The sequence below is a fragment of the Mirounga leonina genome, unplaced genomic scaffold, assembly GCF_011800145.1.
Source record: "Mirounga leonina isolate KUSES-001 unplaced genomic scaffold, KU_Mleo_1.0 Mir_177, whole genome shotgun sequence".
Classification (NCBI taxonomy): Eukaryota; Metazoa; Chordata; class Mammalia; order Carnivora; family Phocidae; genus Mirounga; species Mirounga leonina.
Genome location: NW_023270459.1, coordinates 5,747,030 through 5,774,133, shown reverse-complemented (window position 1 = coordinate 5,774,133; position 27,104 = coordinate 5,747,030). Strand labels below are relative to the sequence as shown.

The 27,104-nt window shown below is 57.6% G+C and overlaps 1 protein-coding gene across 3 annotated transcripts; it reads left to right on the top strand.

The window, feature by feature from the left end:
* The first annotated feature begins 2,092 nt into the window (after window positions 1-2,092).
* On the top strand, window positions 2,093-16,987 carry KCTD15 (potassium channel tetramerization domain containing 15). 3 transcript variants are annotated; one of them, XM_035023495.1, is made up of 8 exons: window positions 2,093-2,237; window positions 3,903-4,000; window positions 4,994-5,281; window positions 5,615-5,707; window positions 6,343-6,518; window positions 11,396-11,540; window positions 14,022-14,327; window positions 15,559-16,987. In XM_035023495.1, exons 4-8 carry the CDS (start codon window positions 5,642-5,644, stop codon window positions 15,715-15,717), a joined length of 852 nt encoding a protein of 283 aa, XP_034879386.1. In that variant the 5' UTR covers window positions 2,093-2,237; window positions 3,903-4,000; window positions 4,994-5,281; window positions 5,615-5,641; the 3' UTR covers window positions 15,718-16,987. The 3 variants fall into 3 exon arrangements, with proteins under 3 accessions (XP_034879386.1, XP_034879385.1, XP_034879384.1); XM_035023494.1 differs by lacking the exon at window positions 4,994-5,281 and having other exon boundaries at window positions 3,906-4,000; XM_035023493.1 differs by lacking the exon at window positions 4,994-5,281.
* Window positions 16,988-27,104: the final 10,117 nt, after the last annotated feature.

Below are 27,104 nucleotides of genomic sequence, written 5' to 3'. Positions count from 1 at the left end.
TTCAGTGCTGGGTGGGGTGAATGTGGATGGGGGACTTTGCTGTTCCGGAGCGGCTGGGGCAGTCGGCCACCTAGGAGGGTAGACCTCCCGGGCCTGGGCTGACCTGGCCCCAGTGCAGAGAGCAGAGAGTGGTGCTGCCAGGTCAGAGCTAGGAGCCAGAAGCCCGGAGACTCCAGGGCGTGGGGAGCTGAGTGGGCAGCTCGTGGGCCCCGATGGAGCCGCTGCACAGATCCCTGACCTACTTCCAGGCCCCCGTTCTGTTCTAGGAGCCGCTAAAAATCCATAAATTAAGGAAATTAACTGATGGGGCCTGCGGCATCTTTGTAAGCTATTTAAATCTATAAATTTACAACATCTTCTGCATATATCAAGTAATTGAACTAACTGCAGGGATGTAACTTTAATGAGAAAATTTCCCCCTTCTCCTGTAGTTCGAGCTCTAAAATAAATAAATAAATAAATAAAACCTTCCCTTAGGAGGAAAGTTTCTGCTTATTCCCGCGTGGAGAAGTTACAGAAGCGCTGTCCGGGCGCTCTTACCACGCGCGAGGTGCCCTAGTGAAGGGAAGCAGGCCCTGACTTGGTCCTTCTGCCACCAGCGCCCCCCGCCCCCCCCCCCCCCCGGCCCCCCCCCCCCCCCCCGCTCCGTGATCGAGGCCGCTAGAGGGCGTCTAGGTCCGGCAGAGCTCCGGGTGGGGGCCCCCGCGCCGCTCCCGGCGGGAGCGCACCCGCCCTCCAGCCCGAGCCTGCCTCTGGCCCGGGCGTCCCCGGGGCCGGACGGGGGCGCAGTGCAGGCCAGGCGCGCTGGAGACTCCGCGCTCCGTTTCCTAGGAGTCGGGAAATGGAGTTGGGGGGTGGGGGGGAGCGGGCGGGGCGCACGGGAAAGAGGAGAAAGAGGAAGGGGGGAGGAGGTAGGAGAGGAGGAGGAAGGGGCAGCCGACCGGGGGGCCTGGGAGGGACGCCCCGGGCGCTGGCCTCGGCGCCCGGGGGAGTCTTGGCCGCAAACGTCTCCGCCGCGCCGGGCGCGGAGAGGAAATGGCGCGTCTGGCCGCGGGCGACCGGCTGGGCGCCCCCCGCGCGCCCCTCCCCCGCGGTGGCCGACCGCGTGTCCGCAGACGTCACGGGCGCCGCTGCTCCCCGGCAGAGGGGCAGTCGGGGCCGAGACCCGGGGCGGGAGGCCGTGAGGGGGAGGGGCGGCCCTGGCCCCCGGCTCCGCTCCAGCCCGGCCGACTCGCAGCCCAGTTTCTCCCCAAGTCCCGCCCCTACCCCCGGGCGCCGCGGCGGCGGCTGCTCTCCTCTTTGTAACCGAAGAGTCAAGAAATGTGAGAAACGTGCCCTGTGTTACTTATTTGGGAGCCGAAAATTTATGCCCAGCTGAAAGCGCCCGGGGAAATATTACATCAGATGAAATGACAATGATTAAAATCAGCTTCTCCCCCGCCCCCTCCCGAGCCCGGAGGAGGCCCGGGCGCCGCGTGGCCGGCCGGCGGGGGGCGGGGGGCTGGGCGGCGGAGGGCGCGGGGGCCCGGGCGCACCGCTCCCGGGAGGGTCCTGGCGGAGGCCCCGGCGGGAAGGCGCGGGCTCCGGGAGGGGCGGGTGGGGATCGCCCGGCGAAAGGAGGGGAAACAGCGCATTTTTGTCGCCGAGCGCGGCAGGCGCGGGCGCGCGGAGCTAATTGCGACTCTAATCCTCTGCCCCGCGGCGCAGCCGAGCCCCGAGCCAGGAGTCGCCGCGCGCTCCCGCTCGCGCTCGCCGCGCTGGGTAATTTGGGGCCGATCGCTGCCCTCTGCGTCCGGGCTGGGCCGCGACGGGGCGCGGGCTACGGACTGGGGTGGGGGGCTGATTTTCTCGCCAGCAATCAGGGAAGGCCGCTGGAGAGAGAGAGAGAGAGAGGAGGGAGGCGAGGAGGTGGGAGCGGCGGGAGGGCAGCCGGAGAGCGGCGCGAAGAGGAGGCGGCGGTGGCGGCGGCGGCGGCCGCGAGGAGGGGAGGAGGCGAGGGGAGGGCGGGGAGGGGAGGCCCCGGCGCGCCGCGCCGCGAGGGGCCGCGCGAAGCGGGGGCCGGGGCGGGAGGGGTGGGTGGGGGGAGGGTTGGGGGCGAGAGAGAAAGTAACTCCAGGACGAGACCGGAGCGACCCGCGCAGCGAGCATAGGCGGCGAGGCTGCGCCCGGCGCCCGAGACCGGCGACTGCGGGGGGCGGGGGCTGCGCCCGAGCCGGATCCGGCGCTCCGGCTCCGAGGTAAGCCCCGCGCGGGCGGCCACCGCTCAGCGCCGCGCACCCCTGTCCCCAAAGTGGCGGCGATACCGAGAAAGTCGCTCGGCTGGGGTTCGGACCTGGGTGGGGGCAGCTGCTTTGTCCCGGTGCCGGGCGGCGGGGGCTGGCGGCGCGGGGGCACCCAGCACAAAGGCCTGGCGCGGGAGGGGGGGATTGCCCACGTGGGCTGGCCCTGGCCCCGGGTGGACCCTCCCCACGCGGGCGGGCGCCGAGCTTCCGGCCGCGCGGGGCGGGATGTGTGTGTGGGGGGGTGTTGCAGGTCCCCGCACTCGGGCCTCAGTGCAGGGCCGAGCGCCCTGCAGGGCCAGCGAGTTTCCGGGGTCAGAACCGGGCTCACGCAGCTGGGGCTTCGGGGCGCACAGGGCCCGGCTTGGCGCCCAAATCAGAAAAAGTCTCTAACGGGACAGATGTGCGTCCTCTGACGCCCACCCCGGGAGTCCCAGACGGGGCGGGAGGGGCCGGCGAGCTGGTGGTGGTCCCAGGTGCGCGGGGTCGGGGGCCCAGCGCGGGCCGCACGGAGACGCGGTGGCCGCCTCCGGCTCGGGCTGCCCGCGGGTAGTCCCTGACCTGGACGCGCGCACGGGGCGCACACTCGCAAACGCCCCTCTCCCGTAGCCGAAACGCCTTTCCGTGCTCCCGCGCCCCCCGCCTCGACTGCAGAAAGATAAGCTTCAAGTTTTCACTCCGTGTCTCAAATGTGCATGAAGGAATTTAACTGCACGAGTGAATAACAGCATTAGTTTCAATTAATTTTTTTTAAATCCCGGCAACAATAAACTTTGAGAACAAAAGCGCTTTTACGTCCTTAATTAGGCGAGCTTCCCATCTGTGGTCTCTAAGTGTCTGCCTTTTGATTTAACTTTGTCCTCCGCCCCGCCCCCGCCGCACACCCCTCCCCGCCCTGCCAGGCACTTCGGGTTCCGTGGCCACCCCCGCCCCGCGGCGCCGCCGGCCTTGGCCCAGCCGGCTCTGGCCGCCCCGAAGTTCACACCGGCCGGCGGGCTCTGCGGCGGGGCTGGCGCGCACCAGGTGGCACGCCCGCCCCCCTCCGGGGCCCCCCACCCCCCACCCCCCCGGACAATTCTGCAGGCCCCTGGCACTCTCGCCCGCGGCTGGCGCCCAGGGCGCAGAGCTGAAGGGAGCTCGCGAGGCGCCTTCTGTTTACCTTTTATGGTTAAAATAACAGCTTAGCAAAGAAGCGACTTCACGAAGAAGCGATTTAGTGAAATCGTCTCAAGCTGCCGCAGCTCAGCCAGTTTAATCACCCCCAGAGAGCTGAACAACTGCGAGCACAATGGGACACAAAATCATTTTGTGTGTAAATGAGCGTGGCATTCTGCTCGCTTCCCTCTGCTCGGGCGGGCGGGGCTCGGCGGCGGCGGGCGGGCACTGGACCCGGGGCTCCCACCGCAGCTCCGAGAAGCAGGTCAATACCTAGCCAGTCTGGAGTCCCGCAGGCCCGCGGAGCTCACACTGCACCGCGGAGGCCCCTGCAACAGGCGGTTTGGGCGAGCCTCGGGAGGGCCGCGGCGCGCTGGGGCTGGGTCGTGGGGTCGTGAGTTTGCTGGTGGCATTGAAGGACTGAACTTGTGTCTCTTACTGCACCCACTTTTGTGCTTCTGACCTCAGCAGTGGCGTCGGGGAAAGGTCGTTGTCCAGCACAGATGCGTTTGCCGGAGGCAGCACTGGAGGTTCTGGTCGAGGCGTAAAGCCTGGGGCTTCCAATGGTGAGTTTCTGCTTTGCCATGAACATCAGGTTGCGCTTGTGATGGAAAAGAGGCTTGGATGAGAGCAAGGACTGAAGAGCTTTTGTGATGGGTACTTGGTGTTAAATGTCACTTGAGTCGTGTTCCTGGTAGTTGGGAAAACATTGCGCAGTCCGCTTTGATAGAATTTCCATCGGAATTCCTTCCAGCACAGTTTATCCTCAGTGTGGCTTTCCTTCTGACTCCTCCCCCAGCAGAGCCTCCCAGGGCAGCATAACCCATCCTGAGGTCTGTTTTGGTCTCTGAGAACTTCCTTGAGATAAGTGACCTGCTTTTCTGAGCTGGCCAGAAGTCAGGAATGCCACGAGCAGCAGACCCTGAGTAGCCCCCAGTGGGCGTATCAATGAAACATCACCGTCTAATAGCAACCCCCCACCCCCACGCCAGTTTCGGGTCAGGGAACTGGCCAGGACACCCAAGGCAGAACAAATCCTAGGAGAGGAACCTTACTTAAATTGGCAGGATTGATGATGCGCATTGGACCTTGGTTATGTTTTAAAATTGGAGGGTGAATTTCAAGACACAAGTCAAACCTGTGAGAGCTAAGTCCAGGTTAGGCTTGCGGGGGCCAGCGTGTGGGTGGGTGGGTGGGTGGGTGGGTGGGTGTGGGTGTTCACTGTGCCCCAGGAGACAGCCTCAAGTCCATGTAAGGGGCTGCATAGACCACCACTCCTCCAGCAGTGTCGTAGGGTGGCTTCTAGCGACTGAGGGACAGTCTTATTTCAGGTGGTCGTGGCATAGAGGAAGGTCGCTAAGTGACTGGGGAGGAGTAGGAGAGAGGGTCCATTTGCTGAGCTGCTGTCTGTTTCCTGCTGGCAGCTCTCTAATGCCTTGGGGGGGTGTGATCCCGAGGGGATCTGGAATACATTAGGCACAGATAAGACCGTCCTGCGGGTCTGGGGAGAAACTGCAGAGGTGCGGGCTAGGCAAACAAAGACAAGTTTCCTCTCTCAGGCGCCCTAGGGAAGAGGTGGCTTCCTGCGTGACTTTTGCTCTTCCCCTGGCTTCTGCCAAAGGAGGCTGCTCTGTGTCTGGCCGTTCACAAACTGCATCTTAACCACGGTGGAGACGGTGTTCAGAGAGGTCCCGGGCTCCCCAGCCCATGGAGGCTGGGGGATCCTCCCTGAGCTGTGGTCCACAGGGCTCTCTGCTGATGCAAGAGGAGACACGCTTGGTAACGTGGCTCTGAACCAAAATACCAGGAAAATCAGATTTGTTCTGAAACATTTTGGGGCAGTAATGGTGAGCATATGCTTTAGTATTGTCATTAACCGAATTAGCAGACGTGGAGCTGCCCAGAAAACACGTGTGTGAGTGTGTGCGTGCATGTGTGGGTGCGCGCGTGCATGCGTGTGTGTGCGTGCATGTGTGCGTGCGCGTGCGTGCGTGTGTGTGCGTGCGTAAGCTGCTAGGGCTTTGGAGCATGGGGACAGGGTAGTGGCGGGTGGAACCCGGAGAGGGCTGTGTGGTGTGGGGGTCCCAGAGAGCACAGGCGGAAAGGATGGTTCCGAGCATCTTTGAATCTGGGACTACGGAGGAGTAAAAGCCCTGTGGTTTTGTCGGTGCTCCCCACAGATACTCTGGGCAGCGATGGAAGCCTAGATGCCTCACCGCAAGGAGCGGCCGAGCGGGTCCTCGCTTCATGCCCACGGCAGCGCCAGCACCGCGGTGAGAGCCAGCGGGGTGGGCTGGGGCAGCGGCCGGTGGCCCCCTCTCTGCCCTTTTCCCCAATGCCTGCCTGCTCACCGGCCACCCGTCCCCACAGCCACTGCCTTCAAGAGATGGCTGTTGACTGGCTGTATGATTACGTATTTTTTGAAACAAAAATGCTCTTAATTTGATGTGAAATTTACTACATGGATAAAACTCAACGCCTTAGGTGCTGAGGAAGTCACTAATTTAGAGGTGTCTCGTTACTGAGACAAACTTGCAAAAACCCCTGAATCCCAATTCACAAATTGGTGATTCGTTTGTCAGGGGATATTTCACATCTCACACATAAGCCCGCGACCTTTAATTAGAATTTTGCAGTTTGTTTTATGCCCCTGGAGGCTGACACCTTGAAAATTTTTTTTTTCTTGATTTCTTATTGCTAATAAGCATCTTTCTTTTTTCCCTCTGGTACTTGGAAGAAAATGATGCAAATACACTTAATTACAGCGGTGGCCATAATTTGTCAGCTGAATATGTGATCAGGCACAGGCAGAAGTGATCTGATTAGATCTGTGATCACATTGGCAATAAAGGGAGTGCACGGCTCTGTGGTGGAGCAACTCTTGTTCTCACCTTGTCTCCATCTCCAGGAGGGAGGAAGCATGTCCCGGTTATCTCTTACCCGGTCGCCCGTGTCTCCCCTGGCCGCCCAGGGCATCCCACTGCCAGCCCAGCTCACCAAGTCCAATGCACCTGTGCACATCGACGTGGGTGGCCACATGTACACCAGCAGTCTGGCCACGCTCACCAAGTACCCCGACTCCAGGTAAGAGCCGAGCCCCACGTGGCACCAGGCGTGCCGTGGCTCCTGGCAGCAGGGGCCACCGGCCGCCAGTGGGGTCCGTCTCCTCTGCCAGCCACCAGGCAGGCTCTCCGGGGCCCACCTGCTCTCCCAGACCTGTGGCACCTAGGGGCCGGGAGGCCAAGGCTGCCTCTCGGAAGATGCTTTATACAGGGACTTGCGACCCTGTGTTGGTGGCATCGAAAGTGCCAGGTGGAGCTCCTGACTCACCGGCAGAAGCCCCTCATTCGGAGCCAGGCCCACCTGAAACCGGCCCGCAGCTGGCTGGGGAGTCTTAAGGGCCTTCAGGTTCCTCGGGACTGAGACTGAGATCATTTGTGAGCCATGCTTCGTCCGCCTCGGGATGGTGTTGGAGAGAAGTATCTAATCCTATTTCCTGCTCTAACCCTCGGTTAAGTACAGAAAGGGAGGGAGGAGTGGGGGTTGCAATTTGCCATCTTTGTCTGTTGGAGTGGCCCCTGCTAGAGGCTCCCTTGGGCGGGCGGTGACTAGCTAGGAATTCCAGGATGTTCAGGCATATCCAGGGCTGTGGATGAGCATGAGCCTCATACCCCCATCAGCAGACGAAGTGTCTCTGACCAGGAGCCTCCCAACAGGGCACCTTGCTCTCCGCCCGGCTCCCTGCAGCTCCTGGCTCCTGGGCCCATTTGTGGGAGGTGCCAGGAGGTGCCGCTTGGGCATGACCCTCCCAGGGGCAGACATGGCTTCCTGTTGGCATAGCAGCAGGGCTGACCGGAGCTGGGACGGGCCTCTGAGCATCTCCTGGAAGTGACGCGGTGTGCTACTTGCTCCTGGCACGGCGAGGCAGCCACCATGGAGGGCTGAGCAGCAGGAGGGCCAAGGCTGCAGGGTATTGCCCTTGTTTTATACATTTAAAAAAAACAAGAGGAGCTAATTAAGCCCCCAGACACCGAGGGATCATCTCTGGGAAGCTTTCTCGTCTGTCGCCGGCGCGGTGGCTCAGCGCCGAGGCTTCCGAGCGCATGGCACCTTAGGAGGGCCGGGGTGGAGCTCTCCACGGGGGCAGGAAGGCTCCCTCGAGGAGCCGGTGCTGGAGGCGGATATAGCGTCCGGTTCGGAATCTGGGGAGCCCGGGCTACAGATGGCAGTTGGACCCACGCCCTCAGCACAACAGAGCCTAGGCCTGGGGCGCTTGTGAACTTGGCGCTTGCAGCCATGAGGCCCCACCGGCAGTGCCGGCCTGCGCGCTCGCTTGCAGAGCTCTGTCTAGGATGGGAGATGGATTCTGCTTATTTAATTTCAATTTTGCCTTCTGCGGCATTCCCGAGTTGTTTGAGATAGATCATCCCTTAATCGGTTGACGACGTTTGTGAGTGAAATTCATAAAACCCTTGCCCACAACCTCTCTGAAGAGTGTTTCTTGAAATCAGACACTTGCCTTTCTAGAGTAATCACAGCTCAGGCCTGCGGGGAGCGGCTGCCTCATTCTTGTCTTCAGGGCTACCGCCTGGGATCAGCAAGGGCAGGGGCAGCCCTCCCCCCCACTCCCATACCCACAGTGCTGCTCGTCCTTGCCCGTCCTCCTGCTCTTCGGTGTGGGGCAGGCCCTCTCACTGGGGGGCTGAGGCCCCCTGTGGCCCCATGATCCGGCATGTGGGACCCTCGGCAGCAGGACGTGCCCAGAGGGGGTGGCGGTCTGCATTCTTTCTCCAAGGCTGGGGCTCTGAGATGAATCCCTCTTTCTTGCCTGGATGGCTTCCGGCTCAGGGCAGAGCTGCTCCCTGGGCCTGAAGCTTTGGCCTAGAGGCCAAGGGGTGGCGTGACCCGTAGGACAGTCAGGGGACAGTGGGTCAGGCCGGGCCTGGGAAGTGGGTTGGGCAGCTGTGCTGGCAAGAGCCCCTCACATCTCTCTCGTCCTTCTTTAAGTGAGTCATTAAAATTAAAAAACATTTTTTCCCCAATTCTGGAAACCAAGATCAGTCCCTCACCGAGTGGCACTGATGCATGAGTCACCAGGAGAAAGAGAAGTTAAGAGTGCTGAGGTCACCCCGGGTGGGGGGGTTCTGGATATCAGGCAAGTCCCACCTGGGCAGTGCCGTGAGATCAGGGGGCTGGTGCCCCACAGCCGTGGGTCCCTGAGCCCACAGGACTGTGCCCAGGCTTCTGGTTCTCGGCTCCTTGGCAGAGGGCGGGGGGGCTCCGACAACAGGGAGCAGATGCTGCCATTAGCCCGCACCCAGAAAGAGCAGGGCATGGCTGCCCAGGGCTGCAAGTGGCCTCCCCTGGGCTGCTACCTCGCCTGTCCCTGCCGGACAGCCATTAGCTGCTGCCATAACAGTCCCAAGCTGGTGCCCGTGCTGGCCGTGGGAAGCGGCAAATTAAGCCAGGCACTCCAGGACTAATAAAACCTTCCCCTGAAACATGCAGGAAATTGGAGCCAAAGGTTTAAAAAAAAAAAAAAGAAGACCTCCGTCAGCTGGGGTCAGAACTGGCCAGATTATTCCATGAAGGGCTTCTGAAGTTGGCACCCCCAAATCTTGCTCTTAAGACCCTGCCAGGGGGCCGGGGGTGGGGGCGGTAGAGGGGGTCCTCTTGTGGCAGTTGTCCTAACCTGTCCTCAACCTACTCACATCCTTGTTAGCCTCAGACCCCGAGGGCATGAAAGGCCTTTGTCCTTGGAAGAGACACTGAGGGTAATAGCTAGAACTAGTCTTAAAATAAGGCCAATTGAGAACCTTCTAGCCTTGGACCAATAAGACAGCCTAGAACCCAACCAGCCCTGGAATGTGGGGTGGTCAGGAGTCCCCTAGACCAATAGGATGGTGTGGAGCCCAGCCCTGGCATCAGAGAGATCTGCAACATAGCCCAGCCTAGAACATTGTTTGCTGCATAGAGGGTTTGAGCTCAACCAGGAAGGGTGGAGAAAGTTCCACAGGGAGGCTGAGGCTTTGGTCTGGCTTGCCTGTGGATGTGGTTCTTCCTTCTTCCTGCCAGTGCCATGTGGGCCCTCCTCTGTCTGGGGAGGGCTGCCCATGGGACCAGGCAGCCTTGCTCAGTCCCATCTGCCTCTCGGGTGCTGGACGGCCCTCGTTCTGACATCTGGATACCCAAGCTCTGCTGAGGCCAGGTCTTGGGGCCCACAAGGCTTTCCACCAGGGGCTCTGTTCCCCAGGCCTGGGAAGTTCATAGGGCTCAGTGGCCTTCAGAGTCCTCCGATGAGTCATATCTGGTGACTGCAGTCCTGGTTCCACAGGCCCAGACCTCTCCACACCTCATCCTAAGCTCTGAGCTGCTCACGCCTATCCGTGAGGCAGCCTTGCCCTCCACACGGCCTCTCTGGGACCGGGGCTTGGCCATGTCCCCAGAGGGAGAATAGGTGAGTGCATGGCTACTGCACGGCCAATGCCCTGAGGGTGCCAGGCCTGCAGAGTGGGGGACAGCGTGGACAGGAGGCCCTGAGAGCGGCTTCGGGGATTCTCAGCCCTCAGCTTCTGCCCAGCTCGTGTGCCCTGGCACATAATGGCGGGGCAGGGTAGGGCCTCAGGAGCGGTGACTTGGAGTGCACAGAGGACGGGGCTGTTGGTGGAGAGCGGAGCCTCCCTGGAGGGCCCTCACTGGTGCGGGCAGTGAGTCGGGGGGCTTAGGCACCAGCTGTGCAGGCTAGGCTGGAAGGCCTTGGTCCCACACCGGGGCCACCGCTCTCCCGGGCTGTGCACGCACACTGTCACCACCGCGGGGTTTTGCTGGTCGGTGGCCGTACCTGCTGACGGTGTGTCCGGAGGGGCCATCCCTGAGGGGACCCTGCCAGCCCCCCACCTGTTCCTCAGTCCAGCTCCTGGCTGTCCCCACCCTCCTTGGGGCCCGTAACTGTCCACAGCCGGGCCTGGGGTCAGCAGGAGACTTAGCCAAACAGGGCCGCCTGCCGTGGGCATTGGAGAGGCCCCAACCCTCCTCCCTGGAGCGGACGGGGACAGGCAGGGGCTCCCCACGAGCTGCCCGCAGGTCCTGGGTTTCTGTCAGAACCACTGCCCTCCAGAGGACAGGCCGCTGGGAGGAGACTTGTCTGTCCTGCCAGGGTGCACGCTTGTTTCCGTGCGTGTGTGCACAGGCGCGTGGGCACCTACCGAGCATAGACCGCGGTGCGTGCGTACACGTTTCCACCGCAGCTCGTGTGCAAGCACACTGTTGAGTGCGTGAGGCACACATGCTGTCCCCCCACCTGCCTCCCTTCCTCCCCTAGGGCCCCCCGAGGGAGTGGCTGCGCGTGGTGTGTCTGTGACTCTGTCAAGGGTACCGAGCAGTGTCTCCGGGTGGTTGGTGTTGGCTGGTGTGGCCTCCGCCTGGGTGTGTCTGGGTCTGCCTGTGACTCGCGTGTTGCAAGGGAGGGGACCGTGGGATGCTGGGCCCGTTGCCCAGGCACGTCCCATCTGATGCTCATTCACGTGGGCTGGGTGAGGTGGGTGTGTGTGACCCGAGACCGCCTTGCCCGGTCTCCCCGTGTTCACTGGGCGTGGGGCTGCGGGCTGGGGTACCTGATGGTTGGTGGGAGTTTTCTGGGTGGGTCTGCCTGGCAAGGGTTCGTGTGCGTGGAGCAAGGAGGCTGCCGTGTCTGGGTCTCACTGCGGTCTTCCAGGCCTGGAACGTGTCGGCAGGCCAGTGCAAGCGGCCGGGTGTGTCTGTCTCTGGCTGGGGCTTGTGGATGTCGGCCGGGTACCGAGCGTGTGCTGGTGTCCTGCCCGGCTGTGGCCTGATGGCCCTCAGCCTGATGCCTGGCGCGGTCCCAGAGCTAGGCATGTCGGGCCCCTCGCCCCTGCAGCGGGGGGGGGGGGGGGGGGGGGGCCTGGCCTCCCATCAGACGCCCCCCTCTCCCTCTCTCCCAGAATAAGCCGCCTCTTCAATGGCACCGAGCCCATCGTCCTGGACAGTTTGAAACAACATTATTTCATCGACCGGGATGGGGAGATTTTCCGCTACGTCCTGAGCTTCCTGCGGACGTCCAAGCTGCTGCTCCCGGATGACTTCAAGGTGAGTCTGCGGCCGGCAGCTCCCCTGAGCCGCCTCTGCGGTGGCATTACACAGGGGACGCTGTGACTTAATAAATGGACCCGTGGTCGTCATGGCAACCATAAAAAGTTAAACGGTGGAGCCGAGGGCTAAATCAGTTTTTCTAAACTAATTTTGTTTTCTCACATTTTTAGCTTATTTATCAGGGTGTAACAATTAAGCAGCGGTGCTTACCCCTTTTCGTTTGCCGTGCTGAAGGACGGTCACGGGCCAAAATGACGGGAGTTAGAGCTTTCCCACATCTGTTCCTTGTTGGCAGCTTGCAGGGGAAGCCCTGATCCAAACCAACCAGACCTTTTAAACAAAAGGTTACCCCCAGGTCCCGGGGCGAGCCTGTCCAGGGCAGCCGACCTGGTTCCGAGAGGCCCACCTCCATGGTGGGCCCCTCCACGGCACTGGGGATCCCCGAGGAAGGAAGCTCAGGCCTGCAGATGCCCGCCCTTCCTTCCTTCCTGCCTGCCTGCCTTCCTGCCTGCCTGCCTTCCTCCCTTCCTCCCTTCCTTCCTCCCTTCCTCCCTTTCTCCCTCCCCCAGAGACCCAGTGGCCCTGGGGCTGTTTTGTCCTCCATCCAGCTGATACTGGGTGCCAACAACCAAAGTCAGGCCAAAGATACAGTGAAATATGCAGACATGGGTCCTGTCCCCATAGCACTTAAAATCTAGTGAAAGGTGTTGAACCAAAAAAAAAAAAAAAAAAAAGGCATGAATTCCCTGGGGGGTAAATGTTCCATAGAAGTAGAGAATGTGGTGAAGGGGAACCATGGAGAACCTGGCCCCAGGGGGTTTGGAGGGAAGGTTGCTTCTCTGGGTGAAGGAGGAACAGGGCCAAACAAGTATAAGGGCCTTGATGAGGGGGCAGGGTGGCAAGAAGCTTGGTACCTTCCAGAACCAGAGAGAAGGTGTCAGCCTGGGGCTGTATGAAGTGGGAGGGGAAAGGAGGCTGCCCCTTGAGGTGGGACCTTGGTGGCCAGCTCAGCATTTGGCATTTTACCTGGAATGCAGTGGAAGGGTTGTGAGCAGGGAATGACAATCAGGTTTGCAAGTCAGAAGGACAGCCCTGGCTGCTGTATGGGGAAGGATGCAGTGAGGGTGAGGGGTGGGAGCAGGAGGCCAAGCAAGGTTTCCTAAAGGCCTTGGTCCAGGTGGGAGGCAGCGAAGATAGAGCAAAGTGGCAGATTAGATTTCTGTTTAGGCATTGGCCATGGAAGGCCGTGGTGTGAATCGGTCGGGGGTAAGGGGACTCTCGAGGCTGCCTCCTGGCCTTTGGCTTGGGTCCTGAGTGAATGCATGGAGGCCCAGGGATGGGACAGGCTGGAAGGAGCATTGCATCTCACTCTTGCATGGAATTGATGGTGGGGCATTGGGTGGAGAGGTTCTGGGCTATAACGGAAAATGTGTGCAGATACCATTTAAAATGTCAAGAGTGGATGAGAGCAGACGGCCAGGAGGGAGCCCTGAGGAACCCCAGTGGAGGGACGGGATGGGTCCCTGACAGACGACAGGCCCAGGTCGGGGCTAGAACTTGGGCTCCCCTCTGAGTGGTTCCAGAGGCTGGGGCCAGCAGGTGGAAGGGACTGAGGGCCTGGGGGGTGGGCCCTGCTTTGGCGGTTGGGCCTCCTTGCCTCTCCCCCAGGGGTCCTCAAGTTCACCAGCCAGCCTTGAGCTCAGCCCCCAGTGAGTGGCCCAAGTCCTGGGGTCCTAAGCGACTCAGGGCCCGGGCAGATATGGGCGTGCATGTGTTTGGGGGACAGTTGGTGTGAGTGTGCCAGCCTGGGAGTGGGCTGCGTGGAGGTGGGCTTCCCACTCCCAGACACCTCCTCAGCCTGCCTGCTAGGGCAGCATGGGCCCGGCACTTGGCAGATTTTGTCACCCCTTAGACCTCACCCCCCTCTCTGAGCTGGGTGTTTATGTCCGCTTTATAGACGGTAAAACAGGCTTTGACAGGGTCAGTAACTGACGATCAGAGGCCTCAGGGCTGGTAGACAGCGTGCCAAAAATCCCACCCAGGCAGGTCTGCTTTGCCTCGCTGCTGGGCTGGGAGCTCCTCCCCGGCAGGTGAGGATGCTGCTCCCCTCTGCCTGGCCCAGCCTCTCTTCTCTGGGATTCTAAGAAGGCGGCAGGTCCGCAGGCCATAGGCACGGCCTCAGGCTGCCCTAGTCCAGCCCCCTTGGTCTTTGCAGAGGCCCCTCTCTGCTCCAGGGACTTGAGGCCAGATGGAAGAGCGCAAGGTTATCTGGCAAGGGTGCACGCCGGCTGCCGCCTTTGGGTTAAGGCTAGACTCCTGGGGCTTGTACACATTCAGCTGCGCCTCATTCTCCCCATCTGTACAATGGGTACGACCATCGCAGTCCGCACTGAGCCCTGGGGGGGGGCAGGGCGCGTGGGGGGCCGGAGCGGGGAAGAGCAGCCCCGGCCGCGGCCATCGCTGTGCGCGCGCCCGCAGGACTTCAGCCTGCTGTACGAGGAGGCGCGGTACTACCAGCTGCAGCCCATGGTGCGCGAGCTGGAGCGCTGGCAGCAGGAGCAGGAGCAGCGCCGACGCAGCCGCGCCTGTGACTGCCTCGTGGTGCGCGTCACGCCGGACCTGGGCGAGCGCATTGCGCTCAGCGGCGAGAAGGCCCTCATCGAGGAGGTCTTCCCCGAGACCGGGGACGTCATGTGCAACTCTGTCAACGCCGGCTGGAACCAGGACCCCACGCACGTCATCCGCTTCCCGCTCAACGGCTACTGCCGGCTCAACTCCGTGCAGGTGAGGGCTGCGCCCGCCCCGCCCCGCCTCCCCCCTGCCTTCCCCCTTGGGCCTCCGGCGGCAGCGGGCATACGTGGAGGGAGGCGCGGTCCCTGAAACGGTGAAGCCCTCCGTGCCATCTTACAGAAAAGGCAACAATGTGTCAATGCATAATTTATGTCCCGCTCATAATTAAATGATGGCGCCTGGGGGATGGACTTAAAAAAATTGATCTGTGCTTTTTTTTTTTTCTTTTCCAAAAGGATGTTCTATAAAAATGGCCCAGAGTATTTTCAACAAAGTGTGCTTCATTTGACACCCAGAGTCTGCCTTTCGATTCAAATTAAACCCAGGCCGTCTAAGGGGGCAGGTCAGAGGCTGAGCGAAGGTGGCCTGGAGCCCCCTTGCTCACCCTGCTGACCCGCAGCCACCGCACCCAGATGGCTGCCCAGAGCCATTCTGAGCTGGCCTTCCTCAGATGGGTCTCAGAGCTGGGGAACCCCAGAGGGATGGGGCCTATTCTGCACCAGCTCTTCCAGACCCAGGAGCAGACTCCTATTTCAGGCTTAGGGCAGAGTGGACACGGGGGGGAGGGGATTGCTCCTCCCCGCTCTTCCCATGCACACATTCCACAGGCTGTCAGTCAGAACTTGCTACCCGTGGGACACAGGTGTCAGACAGTGATGAGACCCCCCCACACACACAGAGGTACAAACCCACATGGACACGGAGGCCTGTAGAGACTCAGACACCAAGAGGCCTCCTCCACCTCCCCACCCCGAGTTCCCTTGAGCTGATGAGCCCCCAGGCCCCAAACCATCTGGGACTCACAGCTCAGGGAAGCAGGTGGCCGCCCAGAGGCCAGGGGCAGGGTCTCTTTTATTGAGTCAGGCCTCAGTGTGGTGGGGGAGGGGGGCTGGGACCACATGTCTGGAGGGGGGGGGCAGGTTACACCCTGGAGAAGAGAGAAGGGGCCCCAAGTCTCTTTCTGCCTCTGGATCAAGCTGTGGACCCCTGAGAGGGGCAGGATGGGGTAGCCTTTCCCAGGTTTGGTCACTCAAGGGGACCCGGGGTCTGGCTGCTCCCATCCCTCCCGTGGTTGCTCAGCTGGTGGTTCTGCAGGGCGGTGTCTGTCCTGAGGTCTGAACAGGAGGATTGGCTTGCCCTGGCTGATGCCCACCTGCCCGCAAGGCCAAGCCAGGAAGTCTCTTTTGCAGCGGGGCATCGCTGACCCTTCTTTCTTCCCCGGCAGGTGCTGGAAAGGCTGTTCCAGAGGGGTTTCAGTGTGGCTGCATCCTGTGGGGGTGGCGTGGACTCCTCCCAGTTCAGCGAGTATGTGCTGTGCCGTGAGGAGCGGCGGCCGCAGCCCACCCCCACTGCGGTCCGGATAAAGCAGGAGCCCCTGGACTAGGCCCCTCCTCAGTGCCCGCCTGAGGCCGTCTGGCCCTGGGGACACCCCAGGGACCTGGAAACAGTGCTGGGGAGTTCTGCCTCTGCCTGCAGCAGTGGGCATGAGACTGAGGGTGGGGCTGGAGGGTCCAGAGCCAGCCCGGGGAGCCGCAGGTATCCTGGCAACAGCGCGTGGGATGCCGGAGACACGCCCACCGAAGGACCGTTGATGTGACCCAAAGCTGCTGCGGTGGGAACAGTTCTCCAGGCACTTCGGCTCCCTGGCCCGGCGCAGCCTGCTCCGAGGCAGGGTCAGCAGAGGCCTCCGGGCCCACGCCGGGGGAGCCGTTCATCCTTCTCCACGCGTGGCAGTCTCCGCTGGGTCTCCTTGTGTCACAGATGGCTTATTTTTCTACACTATTTAAGATGGAAGGAACTAACTGCACAAGCCAGAGAGGCTGACAAGGACCAACGCTTCTTCATCTGGTGCTCCGTTCGTAGCTGGACGGGCAGTGTGCCCCCCCGCAGGTGCCCGCAGAGTGGGGCTTGGAGACTTCTGGTCCCTGCTCCAGAGACAGACGCAAGAGCGGCAATGCCGTAGGAACTGAAGCAGGGCCCCCAGGGGGCAGGGCTGCCGGGAGGAGGGCTGTGTGGGTGTGGGGGATGGATGGCTCTGGAACCATCTGAGACCCTCCCCTTTGCTGCCACCCAGGGTGCAGGCCACACTTGGTGAGTCACCTGACCTACCAATGCCCCAGGGGCTTCCAGTCCTGTCTGAGTGTCCTCACCTGGGCTTCTGCAGAAGTCTCTCCCCATCCAGACCAGCCACGGGGCCACACCGCATCCTTACCTCAGGAATGGGCCCCATGGTGAAGGGGCCCATGTGTCAGCAGCATCCTCTGGGTCCCCAGCTCAGGAAGCCGTCCCCAGCTCCACTTTTCCCACACTAATATGCACACTGAATTTGAATGAAACTGTTACACTAGCTTGCCGATGAGACTGGGACACAAGGCGTACCTGGGGCTCTGGGCTCCGGATTCCAACAAGGACCGGCCACGAGGGGTCCTCCCAGACAACAGGCACAAAGGTGGACACCCCTCCCTTGTCCCCCTTCCCCGCGCTGGCTCCGCCCGGGTGGGGAAGTCTTGGAGGGGCACCCCAGCCGGCCCCGCGCTGTGTATGATGCCTGCAGACTTGTATATGACTCCTTTAATGTAAAGATGCCGATGTACAATTGTGTGTGTGTGTAAACACATTACGTTCCTAGTTCATGCCATAAATGATGCTCTAAAGCAAACGACTCAGGCTCCGTCCTGTGCAGAAGCGACAGCCGGATCCCGCCTGGCACGCAGTGCGGAGTGTGGGGTGGTTTGGGGGCGGGGTCCCCCCCAATCGGGAAGAAACAGACCTCTCTCTCCCACGCAGCCCTAGCTGGGGGAGGCGAAGGGGCAGGGTCCCAAGCGGCCGTTATTTATTACATTTGGGTGTTTTCCTCTCTGCTGTGCCTGTCCCCTCTGGGCAGCACAGATTCTCAATTCTGATTCACAGGCCCGAACCAGATGCCATACAGGGGGAAGGCAGACAGAAGGTGTCCGGGGGCTTTTGAACCTAGTCTTAAATGTTTGAGATTTTTCCCTCCCTGGCTCTGGGTTGAGGTCGGCGTCCTCTTAGCACCCCCCAAAGCAGTAGAAGGTGGCCAGCCATGGCTCCGTCCATCCCGGGGTCCTCGCAGCCCCCGGCGTGAGAACCACAGGCCACCGGAGCACGGAACAAGGTCTCAGTGTGCCTCTTTCCAGGGGTAGGCCTCCCGTTTTAATAAGTCTTTTTGTGTTTTTCCTCAAAGCCCTTATGTTCTAACCCACGAGGACCCTTTTACATGCCCGGTAAGGGGCACCAGCTTCAACCTGCCTGCAGGACGGGAGCACAGAGAGCCTCATCCCGTCAGAGGCCACAAAGCAGACGCCATCCGCTGTACAATCTAATTTGCGGGACAGACTTACTAGCCTTCTTTGCTTAGCAACGCGCCTACGGTTGGCACATCTGCATTTTGGCATCTGAGGCTCACGTCTGAGAGGGGGAGAAAGTGTGCTTATTAGAAAGGAAGTCTTGTGAAAACAGCTGAGTGCTGCCTGTGTTTGGGGTTTTTCTGGTATGATAGCCAGGATGGTTACTGGTGGCTGGAGATCTCCTAACATTTTCAAGCAAACTCTCTTTTTGATTAGACCATGAGATCCCCTAACATTTTCAAGCAAACTCTCTTTTTGATTAGACCGTCGTGCTGAAAAAAACAACAATGAAAACAGTAACTGTCACTCCTATGTCTTTACTAATTAAGTAAAATCAGGAAGTCCGTTTCACATAAATTGGCAATTTCTGAATCTGTAGAGATATCCAATGCTCCCACAGTAACGCTAAAATTCTAATATATGGAGTCCCCATAAACAGCACAAATTAGTGGTCCCTTTAAAACATTTTTCTACTTCTGGAATGACTATATTCTAAGTAATCTTTTGATCAAATACCAGCAGCATAAATGTTTCTTCTGTTCTTCAGGAGCCTCAAAACTGGTTATTTATGATAAGCGACTGGAGAGAGAGCTCGGCCAACACTGCCCAACCTCCACCAGGGCAGGGGAGAACCGGCCAAGCCACGGCACGTGGCTTTTGCCACTGTCCTGCTCACACGGGGCTTGAAGCCAGGTCACAACACTAAATATCTTTTAAAAAGTGTGTTTGTTGTTTTTTTTTTTTAAGTTACCCCTTGACTGTGTTCCTTAGAATAAATAAAGGCTATTTTATAAATTACGCATGCAGCTCTAGTGCTTTGTTTCTAATCCATGGAGGCAGCCACAAGAAGGTGATCTAGATGATTCTGAAACCATCACTGCTCACACCTGGGACTTAGCTTGGCCAATGAATGGGACCCTGAGCAGCCCAAGTCCCAAATCCTAGACCTGATCTGAGGAGCTGCCATGGAGGGCTGGGCCCTAAGCAGCTGCATAGTCCCCCCCAACCTAGCGTGCACCCATGCTGGTAGACCTGGGAACAAGGGCAGTGAAGGCATGGCTTCCTTCGTCTCTCCCAAACCTCCAGCCCTGGTCCCTGTGTTCAGGGTACAGTAGGCCTTTTGCACTATATTGATTTTGTGTGTGTGTGTGTGTGTGTGTGTATGTATGTTTGAACCAAACCAGTACATTTGGAAAATGGGCAGAGAAGCACAGATATGAGCAGTAGGGGAGGGAGGACTAATTTGGCTGAGCCCAGCAGAGCCTAATGAGCCTAGGGTTGGGGGGCTACCCTTTATCCCATTCAGGAGGCAGACCTGTGTTCTCTGGACAGATGAACTATCAACTAAGATGGCCCCAGCCCATTGGGCCCTGTCCTTCCTCTTGACTCTCCAGAGACAGGAAAACAGCTACGGTGACCCTAGAACACACTAAGACACACAAGATTGGCGCTTCTCCTAAGCAGGTGACAAGGTGGGACATACAAAACTGGGAGCAGCCAGAGGATCTTCAGTTTGAGGAAGAACCCTTGGTTCAACCCAATGGGCAATCTAGACAGAGGGACAACAGTTGTCCAGACAGGGCAGCTGCTGGCTTTGAACCTGACACCTGGGCTAACGTGGGCTGTTGTAGAAACTAATGTCCAGTTTGATGGCCATAACTTCCATTGGCTTTAAGGTGGGTGGGGCCACAAATTCAAGACAGCTACACAATGCTGGTCTTGGCTCAAATGTGATGAGGACATGGCAGACCCTCTTTGCTTCCGCAGCCCCATCCAAAGGAGGTGGCTCCATGTGGAGAGAAGCCCTGCCCGGAGACTGGGACCCATGGAGTAAGCCTTTCTGGACCAAGAGAAAGAAAAAGGTATTGGTGGCAGGGAAGGGCAGCTTCCTGCCAGGAGCAAGACTAGCAGTGACAGAGTTCTAAAGTGACCCAAGTGAAACCCAACCCCAATGAGGTTGAACAGAAAAGGAAGGCTAATGAGGGACTCTCCCTGGACCTCACAGCCCCTGGCTTCAGTCCCTGCCCTCAAGGCCCTGTAAGTCCAAGGGCATTTCCCAGTGAGCTTTCAGTGGAAGGGAGACCCCAGCCCCTAGGCAGCCCCTCCAACCCCACCCCATCCCCCTGGCCCATCTTATTGGGAACACTGAATGGCGGCTCTCTTCCCCCAAACCCCAGAGCCAGACAAACCAGGTACCTGCCTGAGCCATGGTGCGTTCTTCAAACCTCAGGGCTGTGGGCAGTGGGGAGCACTGCTGGGGATGCGTAGCCGGGCGTGGCTGCCTGTCTGGTAGCTGTTTGTTCACAGGGACAGAGGCCCCTGTGTTTCTAGTCCTACCCTCCTATCCCCAGTGGAAGGATGTCTTGGACAGTATTTGTGCTATTTTAGGGTCATATAACTTTGACTTGAAGAGTGGGCTGGTGAGGCTGCTGAGGCTTCCGACACCGGCCAGCCAAAGGGTCCCTGCTAACTGCAAAGATCCTTATCTTCCCAACCACCTGCTGGGTGCCATTGATGGATGGCCAGCATGCGCCAGCCACTGTGGGTGCTTGGGGACCAGACATCCCATGAGACTGAGAGAAGACATTTGTTTTTCCACAAGGATTGTTTACCTGAGGCTCTGTAAATTTATCTGGGAGAGAACTTTCCATATTACAGTTTTTGAGTTTATCATGACATCAAACACAGATTACCCCTAAATTCCTTGATTTGAGCATAGAGCCAACAATCAGGCTTCAACACTAACACCTCCATGGCGAACAAGCCTTCTCTGAAATTCTAATGAGAGACCCAGAGACAGAGGTAGGCACACTCCCGCAGGAAACACAAAGGAGAGGGCTGGAGGTCAGCTGCATTTGGATTTTTGTCTTTATTTCCATTACATCGTCCAACAGCCGGTCCTGACAGCCATCTCTGGGCCTGGTGGCCACGCTGGACAACGCTCTTCCTGGCCCCAGGGCCATGGCTCGGGGACGGTAACAGCTGGGTCATCCAGGGCCTGACTCCCAGGACCTCCTCACACTAACATCCCAGACCCGGACAGACTTAAAGAGCAGGGGCGGAGCCAGGGAGGGGCCGGGACGCCCAAGCCAAGCGCCTGGGAGGATGCCCGCGGTGCCGCCCTGCCCCTCCCCGGCCAACAGAGCCCCCCGCCCCGCTCCGCGTCCCTGGCTGGACGGCCGGAGGTGCGCCGCCTCCTCCAGTTGCTCCTGGCCAAGTCGGCTGCTGGAAGCCTGTGTCTACAATGTCACCAGAGCTTCCTCCTCCGTGTCCTGGACCCGGTCCAGGGCTCCCGAGGAAGCTGCGGTTTGGGGCGGGCGAGGAGTCTGCTCCGGCGGGGCGGGGCGGCTGCTCCCACTCCGGACGCGGGCCACGCCCTCTTGGACGCGAACACACCCCCATTTCCTGGGGCCCACAGAGACACGCCTCGCCCTGCAGCCCAACAGCAGGAAGGCAGATTCGTACGAGTATATACAAGGTCCTGGAACTCTCGCCCGGTTGCCACACAGTCGACGGAGCATAATTGGGGGAGGTTGTGCAACTGCCCGAGAAGCCGGGGCTCTCCAGGTTCTCATCACAGGGGACAGGGCCAGACGCCAACACGGCCACCTTTGGGGGGCACTGATGGCCTTGCTTCAGCGGGCTCTGCCGAGAGTTGGGGAGCCCAGGTGTCTAGGAGCTGGGCCAATGGGAGTGTGAGTTGGGGAGAGGGGACCTTGCCTGCAGCCCCCCCACACCCCAAGCTGCAGGAGCAGCAGTGGTGGTGGCAACCTCCCTGTCTGGGAGGCCCGCGAGCTCCGCCTCCCCCCCCCCCCCCCCCCCCCCCCCGCCGCCCCAGGCCCCCAGGCAGGACCCACACCGGTCAGGTGGTAGGGGAGGGCGGACCCTGGGGGAGGCTCCACCCAACTCAGGCTGAGACTGACAACCCCTTCCCCACCCCATGGGGCCTGTGCCCAGCAGCTGGCCTGCATTCTCAGGCTCTAGGAACCCCATGGGTGGGTCCTTCCCCGGGGGGCCCAGTGAGTCACTTCCCCAAGCCCCCGAGGCCTTAGTTGAAGGTGCCTCCCTCTCCAGCAAAGCCTTCTTTGTTCTCTCGCTGGCTTCACTTCACAACCCTCTCCTCCCCTCTCCCTTGCAGACTCAGGTCCTGCGGCTTCTAGGGGCATCGGCAAATGGATGCCACCTGGAAAGTGGGGTGGCCCTGCAGAGAACGGGCGCTTGCTTTCTCACTTCCTGTGTCCCTGCCCTCTCAGGGCTCCGTGTCTCTCGCCGCCCCCGACAGCTGGGGAGGCCCCTACCGCCCTGCATAGGTGGGACAGCCGGCGCAGCACCATTATTGGATGTGCGCCAGGAGGGAGGGTGGTTGCGATGCGTTCACCCTGGTCAGCACCACCGGGAGCTGCTGAACTGGCCCCTGACGCTTCCCTTGCGTCAGGGAGAGGCTTCCTTGGCTCAGACGATTGCAGGATCATCGCTCCCTCTCTCGAGTCTCCCTTTCCTGGGTGCCCCCCCACACCCCTTGCCCTGGTGGAGGAGCCCAGGGGAAGCACAGCCCAGGAAGGGAATTCAGCAAAGTGCCTTGGGACACAGCTTCCAGTCCGCCTCCTCTCCTCTCCCCACCTTCCAGCCCCAGCCAGGCAAGGCCACGTGGTGGGCTCACTGGCCCGGTTGGTGCCCAGCTGCTGGGTGAGCCGAACCACCCTACACTGAAGACAGCTGTCTGCAGCACATCTTGTGTGTGTGTGAGCACCATACTTGCAGCCAACGGGAGCTCTGGTTTTGGAGGAGTAGAAGACTAATTTTTTTTTTTAAAGCTGTATGCACAAAGATTCTCAAATTTTGTTTACGATAGCAAAAAAAGAACGTGGGGAGAAACTCCAGTGTCCTAAACAGAGAGGAACGATGAAGTCTCTTATGGAACATCATTTGATGAAATGCATTTATCCTTCCACAAATAATATATTGTCTACAGTCTGCAAGACACTTGCAGGGCCTCTGGTCAAGAAGAGGAGTTACAGGAGACCAGGCTCAGAGCCATGCGGCCGCTCACCAAATCCGAAAGCCACAGCCATGACGTAGGAGCAATCAATAGTATTATTTGCACAGAAAAAGAAAGGTGTGAGGTCCCTCAGCTGAAGAGGACCAGAAAAGCAGCCCCAGCTGGCTTCAGAGCCCATGCTCCTGCCATTAAAAAAAATGTCTAATGCATTAGCTTCGTATTGCTGCTGTGAATATTACCACAGACTTAGTGGCTTAAAACAGCACACATGTGTCATCACACGGTCATGGAGATCAGAAGTCTAAAGTGGGTGTCACCAGGCTAAAATCAAGGTGTCGTCAGAGCTGCATTCCTTTCTGGCGACTCTAGGAGAGAATGTGTCTCCTTGCATTTTCCACCTTCTCGAGGCTGCCACATTCTTTGACTCATGGCCCCTTCCTCCATCTTCAAAGCCAGATCAAATCTTTTTGATCCTGGCTCTACTGGACTCATGATTATGTTGGGCTCACCCAGATAATCTGGGATAATCTCCCTATTTTAAGGTCAACTTATTAACCTGAATTCCATTTGCAGCCTTAATTCCCCCTTGCCATGTAACCTAACATATCCACAGATTCCTAGGTTTAGGATGGAGACATATTTGCGGCCTTATCCTGCCTACCACAGCTAAATAGCAATTTTATCCACTCAAAAACTATTGAACACAAGCTGTGTGTCAGGCGCTGGTTTAGGTTCTGCTGGGGATACAGCAGTGAATGAAGAAGACAAAAATCCCTGACCTTGTGGAGTTTACACTCCAGGGGAGGGAGATAAACAATAAATGAAATAAATAAGCAAATGTATCATCAGTTAGATGGTGCTAACTGCTAAGGGGAAAGATAAATCAAGGAAGGGGATAGGCAGTGTGTCTGTATGGCTATTTTGGTCAGTGTGCTGGACATCTGTAATTTGCTCCTCTCCCTGCCCTATGCCTTGCAGCTGATATCTGTGAACAACATGAAGAGTAACACTGGCTTCCGGTTGGGCATGGCTGGTGGGAAACACCTTCAGAAGACCAGAAGGATGCAAGTGAGGTCAGGATCCCTCATCCCTCCTCCAAAAGCCTCAGCCCCTATTAGGAAGCTTTTCCCACATAGGCCACCCAGTTCCAAGAACACCTTCCTTCAGACCTAGGAATGGCAACTGTGGCTGCCTTTACTAGCCCCAGGGGAATTCACTACCTCTTCTAGTTTCCCTATACCCTGTCCAAACCTTTGTAAATCGTACTTTATAAAACTCTCCTCAGATAGTCCTAACTAGAGGCTGTCATCTGTTTTCCTAGGAAGGATTTGCTGAGCTGGCAACATTTAGATAAAGTCCCAAAGAAGATAAGGTGGGAGACATGCAGATACCTGGTGGAAGAGCATTTGGGGCAAGGTAGCTGCAAGTTCAAAGGCCCTGTGGTTAAAAACATGCAGGATGTGTTTGAGAAACAGCAAGGAGTTTCTTTGTGGCTGGAGTGGGTAAGAGAGCATAGAATGGCAGGTGAGGTCACTGGGATACGTGGGATAGGACATAAGTCAGATCATGTTGGGTCTTTGAAGAAGGTCCTGGGAGCACTTTACCTATATCTCCTCAGCACTCCCCACTGGATGCACACAGACCCTGTGGCTTCCTACGGCCCCGGCAGCTCTCCGTCTGAGGGTCTTTGTTGGCCACAGGTATACAGTAGGCCCTTGTGCAGGGAGCCGGCCAGGGAGTTAATGATCCTGGGAGTAGCCCCCAACCTATGTGGAGTTGGTGAATAAATACCTAGGTGCCTTGCCTCTTAGGTTTGACAGTTGTGAGACATGATCTAGGCAGACTCTCAGAGATCCCCAGGAGGGTTGAGTTCATTACCCACAGCGGTAATTCCCTTATTAACACACCCTGTATTGGCTTCCTTCCTTTTTCCTGTCTCACTTCCCTGTTTATCTCCCCACGCTCCCAGAAGTCCCCTCTCAAGTGAACTACTTATACTCAAGCCCTTGCCTCAGCATTGGCTTCTAGAGCATCCCAATGTAAGATACCCTGTGAGCCATTTTTAGGACTTGGGCCTCTAGGAGAGCGAGGTGAGCAACCACTGCAGAGTAGGTAGTGGAGGAGTGACATGGGCTGAAGGGGGTAAGAGAGAAGGAGGGAGACCAGCTAGATGCTACTGTAGGAGTTCAGAGGAATGATGAAGGTGGGTAGAAGCTGTACAAATGGTCAGCAGTGGGTAGATTCTGGATACTCTTTTTAAAAAAAAATATTTTATTTATTTATTTTATTTATTTGAGAGAGAGTGAGAAACAGCATGAGAGGGGAGAGGGTCAGAGGGAGAAGCAGGCTCCCCACCAAGCCGGGAGCCTGACGTGGGACTCGATCCCAGGACTCTGGGACCATGACCCGAGCCAAAGGCAGTTGCTTAACCAACTGAGCCACCCAGGCACCCTCTTCTGGATATTCTTTGAAGAGCCAATGTGATTGGCTGCCTGATCACCTGTGGGATGTGAGAAACAGGAAGGTGTCTAGGGTGATTTCAAGGTTTTTGGCCTGAGCAAAGGAAGGATGGAATTGCTTTTTACTGGGATGAGGAAGATTGTTTTGTGGAGAGCAAAACAACGAAGGCCGGGAGCTCAGTTTTGGATACGCTGAGCTGAGATGCCAGTCAGACACGTGAGTGGAGATGCCAAGCAGGCAGATGGTCAGGGACACATGTAGGGAACTGAGGAAGGAGCCCAGGCTGCAGGTAGAAGTTGAGAGTCATCAGTAGATATATGGCATGTACGGTGAGGACTGGATAAAGTCTCCAAGGGGAGGGGTGTGGAAGGGAAAGTGTTGAGGCCCCAGGACTGAGTCCCAAGCCCCCAATATCCAGAAGTCAGGAGAAGAGGGGACCAGCAGAGGCATCCAGAAGGAGCAGCCAGCGATGGGGAAGGAAGGCCAGGAGGCTGAGTGTGGAGGAAGGGATCAGCCTGCCAGATGCTGCTGATGAGGCAGGTGAGAGGCGGCCTGGAGCTGCTGGATCCAGCAGCGTGGGGCTCACGGTGACTTTAACACCAGCTCGAGCAAGTGGGATGAGGGGGCAAGAATCTAAAGGGAGATTATGCAAGAGAGAACAGGAGAAAAGTCAAAACAAACATTGGATGGCTCTTGAGGAAAAGTCATCAAGTATTTTAAATTAATTTTGTTTCATTTTGAAATCATCCCAAATCTGCAAAAACAAGTTGCAAGTATGCAAATTATTTTTCTGATGAACCATTTCATAGTAACTTGCTGGCATGATGCTCCATCACCCCCAAATACTTCAGTGTGTGTTTTCTACAAACAAGGACATTCTCCTATGTAACCATCACATAGTCATCAACACCAGGAAAGTACATCAATATTCCTCTGACTCATTCAGGTTTTACCAATTGTTCCAGTAGCATCCTTATTAGCAAGGTGTTCAGTTCAGGATCGTGTGTGTACTTAGCACTCATATATCTTTCCTTCCTCCATCTGGAAAAGTTCTGCCTTTCCTTACCTCTCATGTCTTTGACATTTTTGATGATTACAAGCCAGTTATTTTGTAGAATGTCCCTCAACTTGGGTTTGTCTGATATATTTTTTTTTCATGGTGAGAGCAAGTTATGTTGACCTAGCAATTCGACTCTTAGAAATACACCCCCAAAGAACTGAAAACACATGATGAAACAAATACTTATATGGCACCATTCACAATAGCCAATAGGTGGAAAGAACCCAGATATCTACCAGTGGGTGAGAAGACAACGAATGGAATATTATTCAGCCACAAAAAGGAATGGGTATTGATACATGCTACAATGTGGTTGAACTTCACAAGCAATATGTATAGGAAAAGATGTCAGTCACAGAAGACCATATACTGTACAATTCCATTTATAGGAAATATTTGGGATAAGTAAATCCATAGAGACAGAAAGCAGATTACTGGCTATGGGGGAGGGAGGGTGGGTAATGGCGATTAACTGCTTGATGAATATGGGGGTTTTATTTTGGTGTAATGAAAGTATTTTGGAACTACATTGAGGTCGTGGTTGTACAACACTGTGAATATAGTGAGTGGCCCAGAAGTGTTCGCTTTAAAATGGTTACATTTATGCTATATAAAGTTCACCTCAATTTAAAAAGAAAAGATTCAAGGGTGCCTGGATGGCTCAGTTGGTTAAGCGTCTGCCTTTGGCTCAGGTCATGATCCCAGGGTCATGGGATCGAGTCCCACATCGGGCTCCTTGCTCAGTGGGGTGTCTGCTTCTCCCTCTCCCTCTGCTGCTCCCCCTGCTTGTGCTTTCTCTCTGTCAAAAAATAAATAGAATCTTTTAAATAAATAAATAAATAAATAAATAAATAAATAAATAAATAAATAAATAAATAAATAAA

Excerpts from the sequence above, each read along its gene's own strand:
- KCTD15 (XM_035023494.1), top strand. The coding sequence starts at position 5,642 with ATGCCTCACCGCAAGGAGCGGCCGAGCGGGTCCTCGCTTCATGCCCAC. Across the intron at positions 6,519-11,395 it reads ACCAAGTACCCCGACTCCAG|AATAAGCCGCCTCTTCAATG; the intron begins GTAAGAGCCGAG and ends CCTCTCTCCCAG. Across the intron at positions 14,328-15,558 it reads GCCGGCTCAACTCCGTGCAG|GTGCTGGAAAGGCTGTTCCA; the intron begins GTGAGGGCTGCG and ends CTTCCCCGGCAG.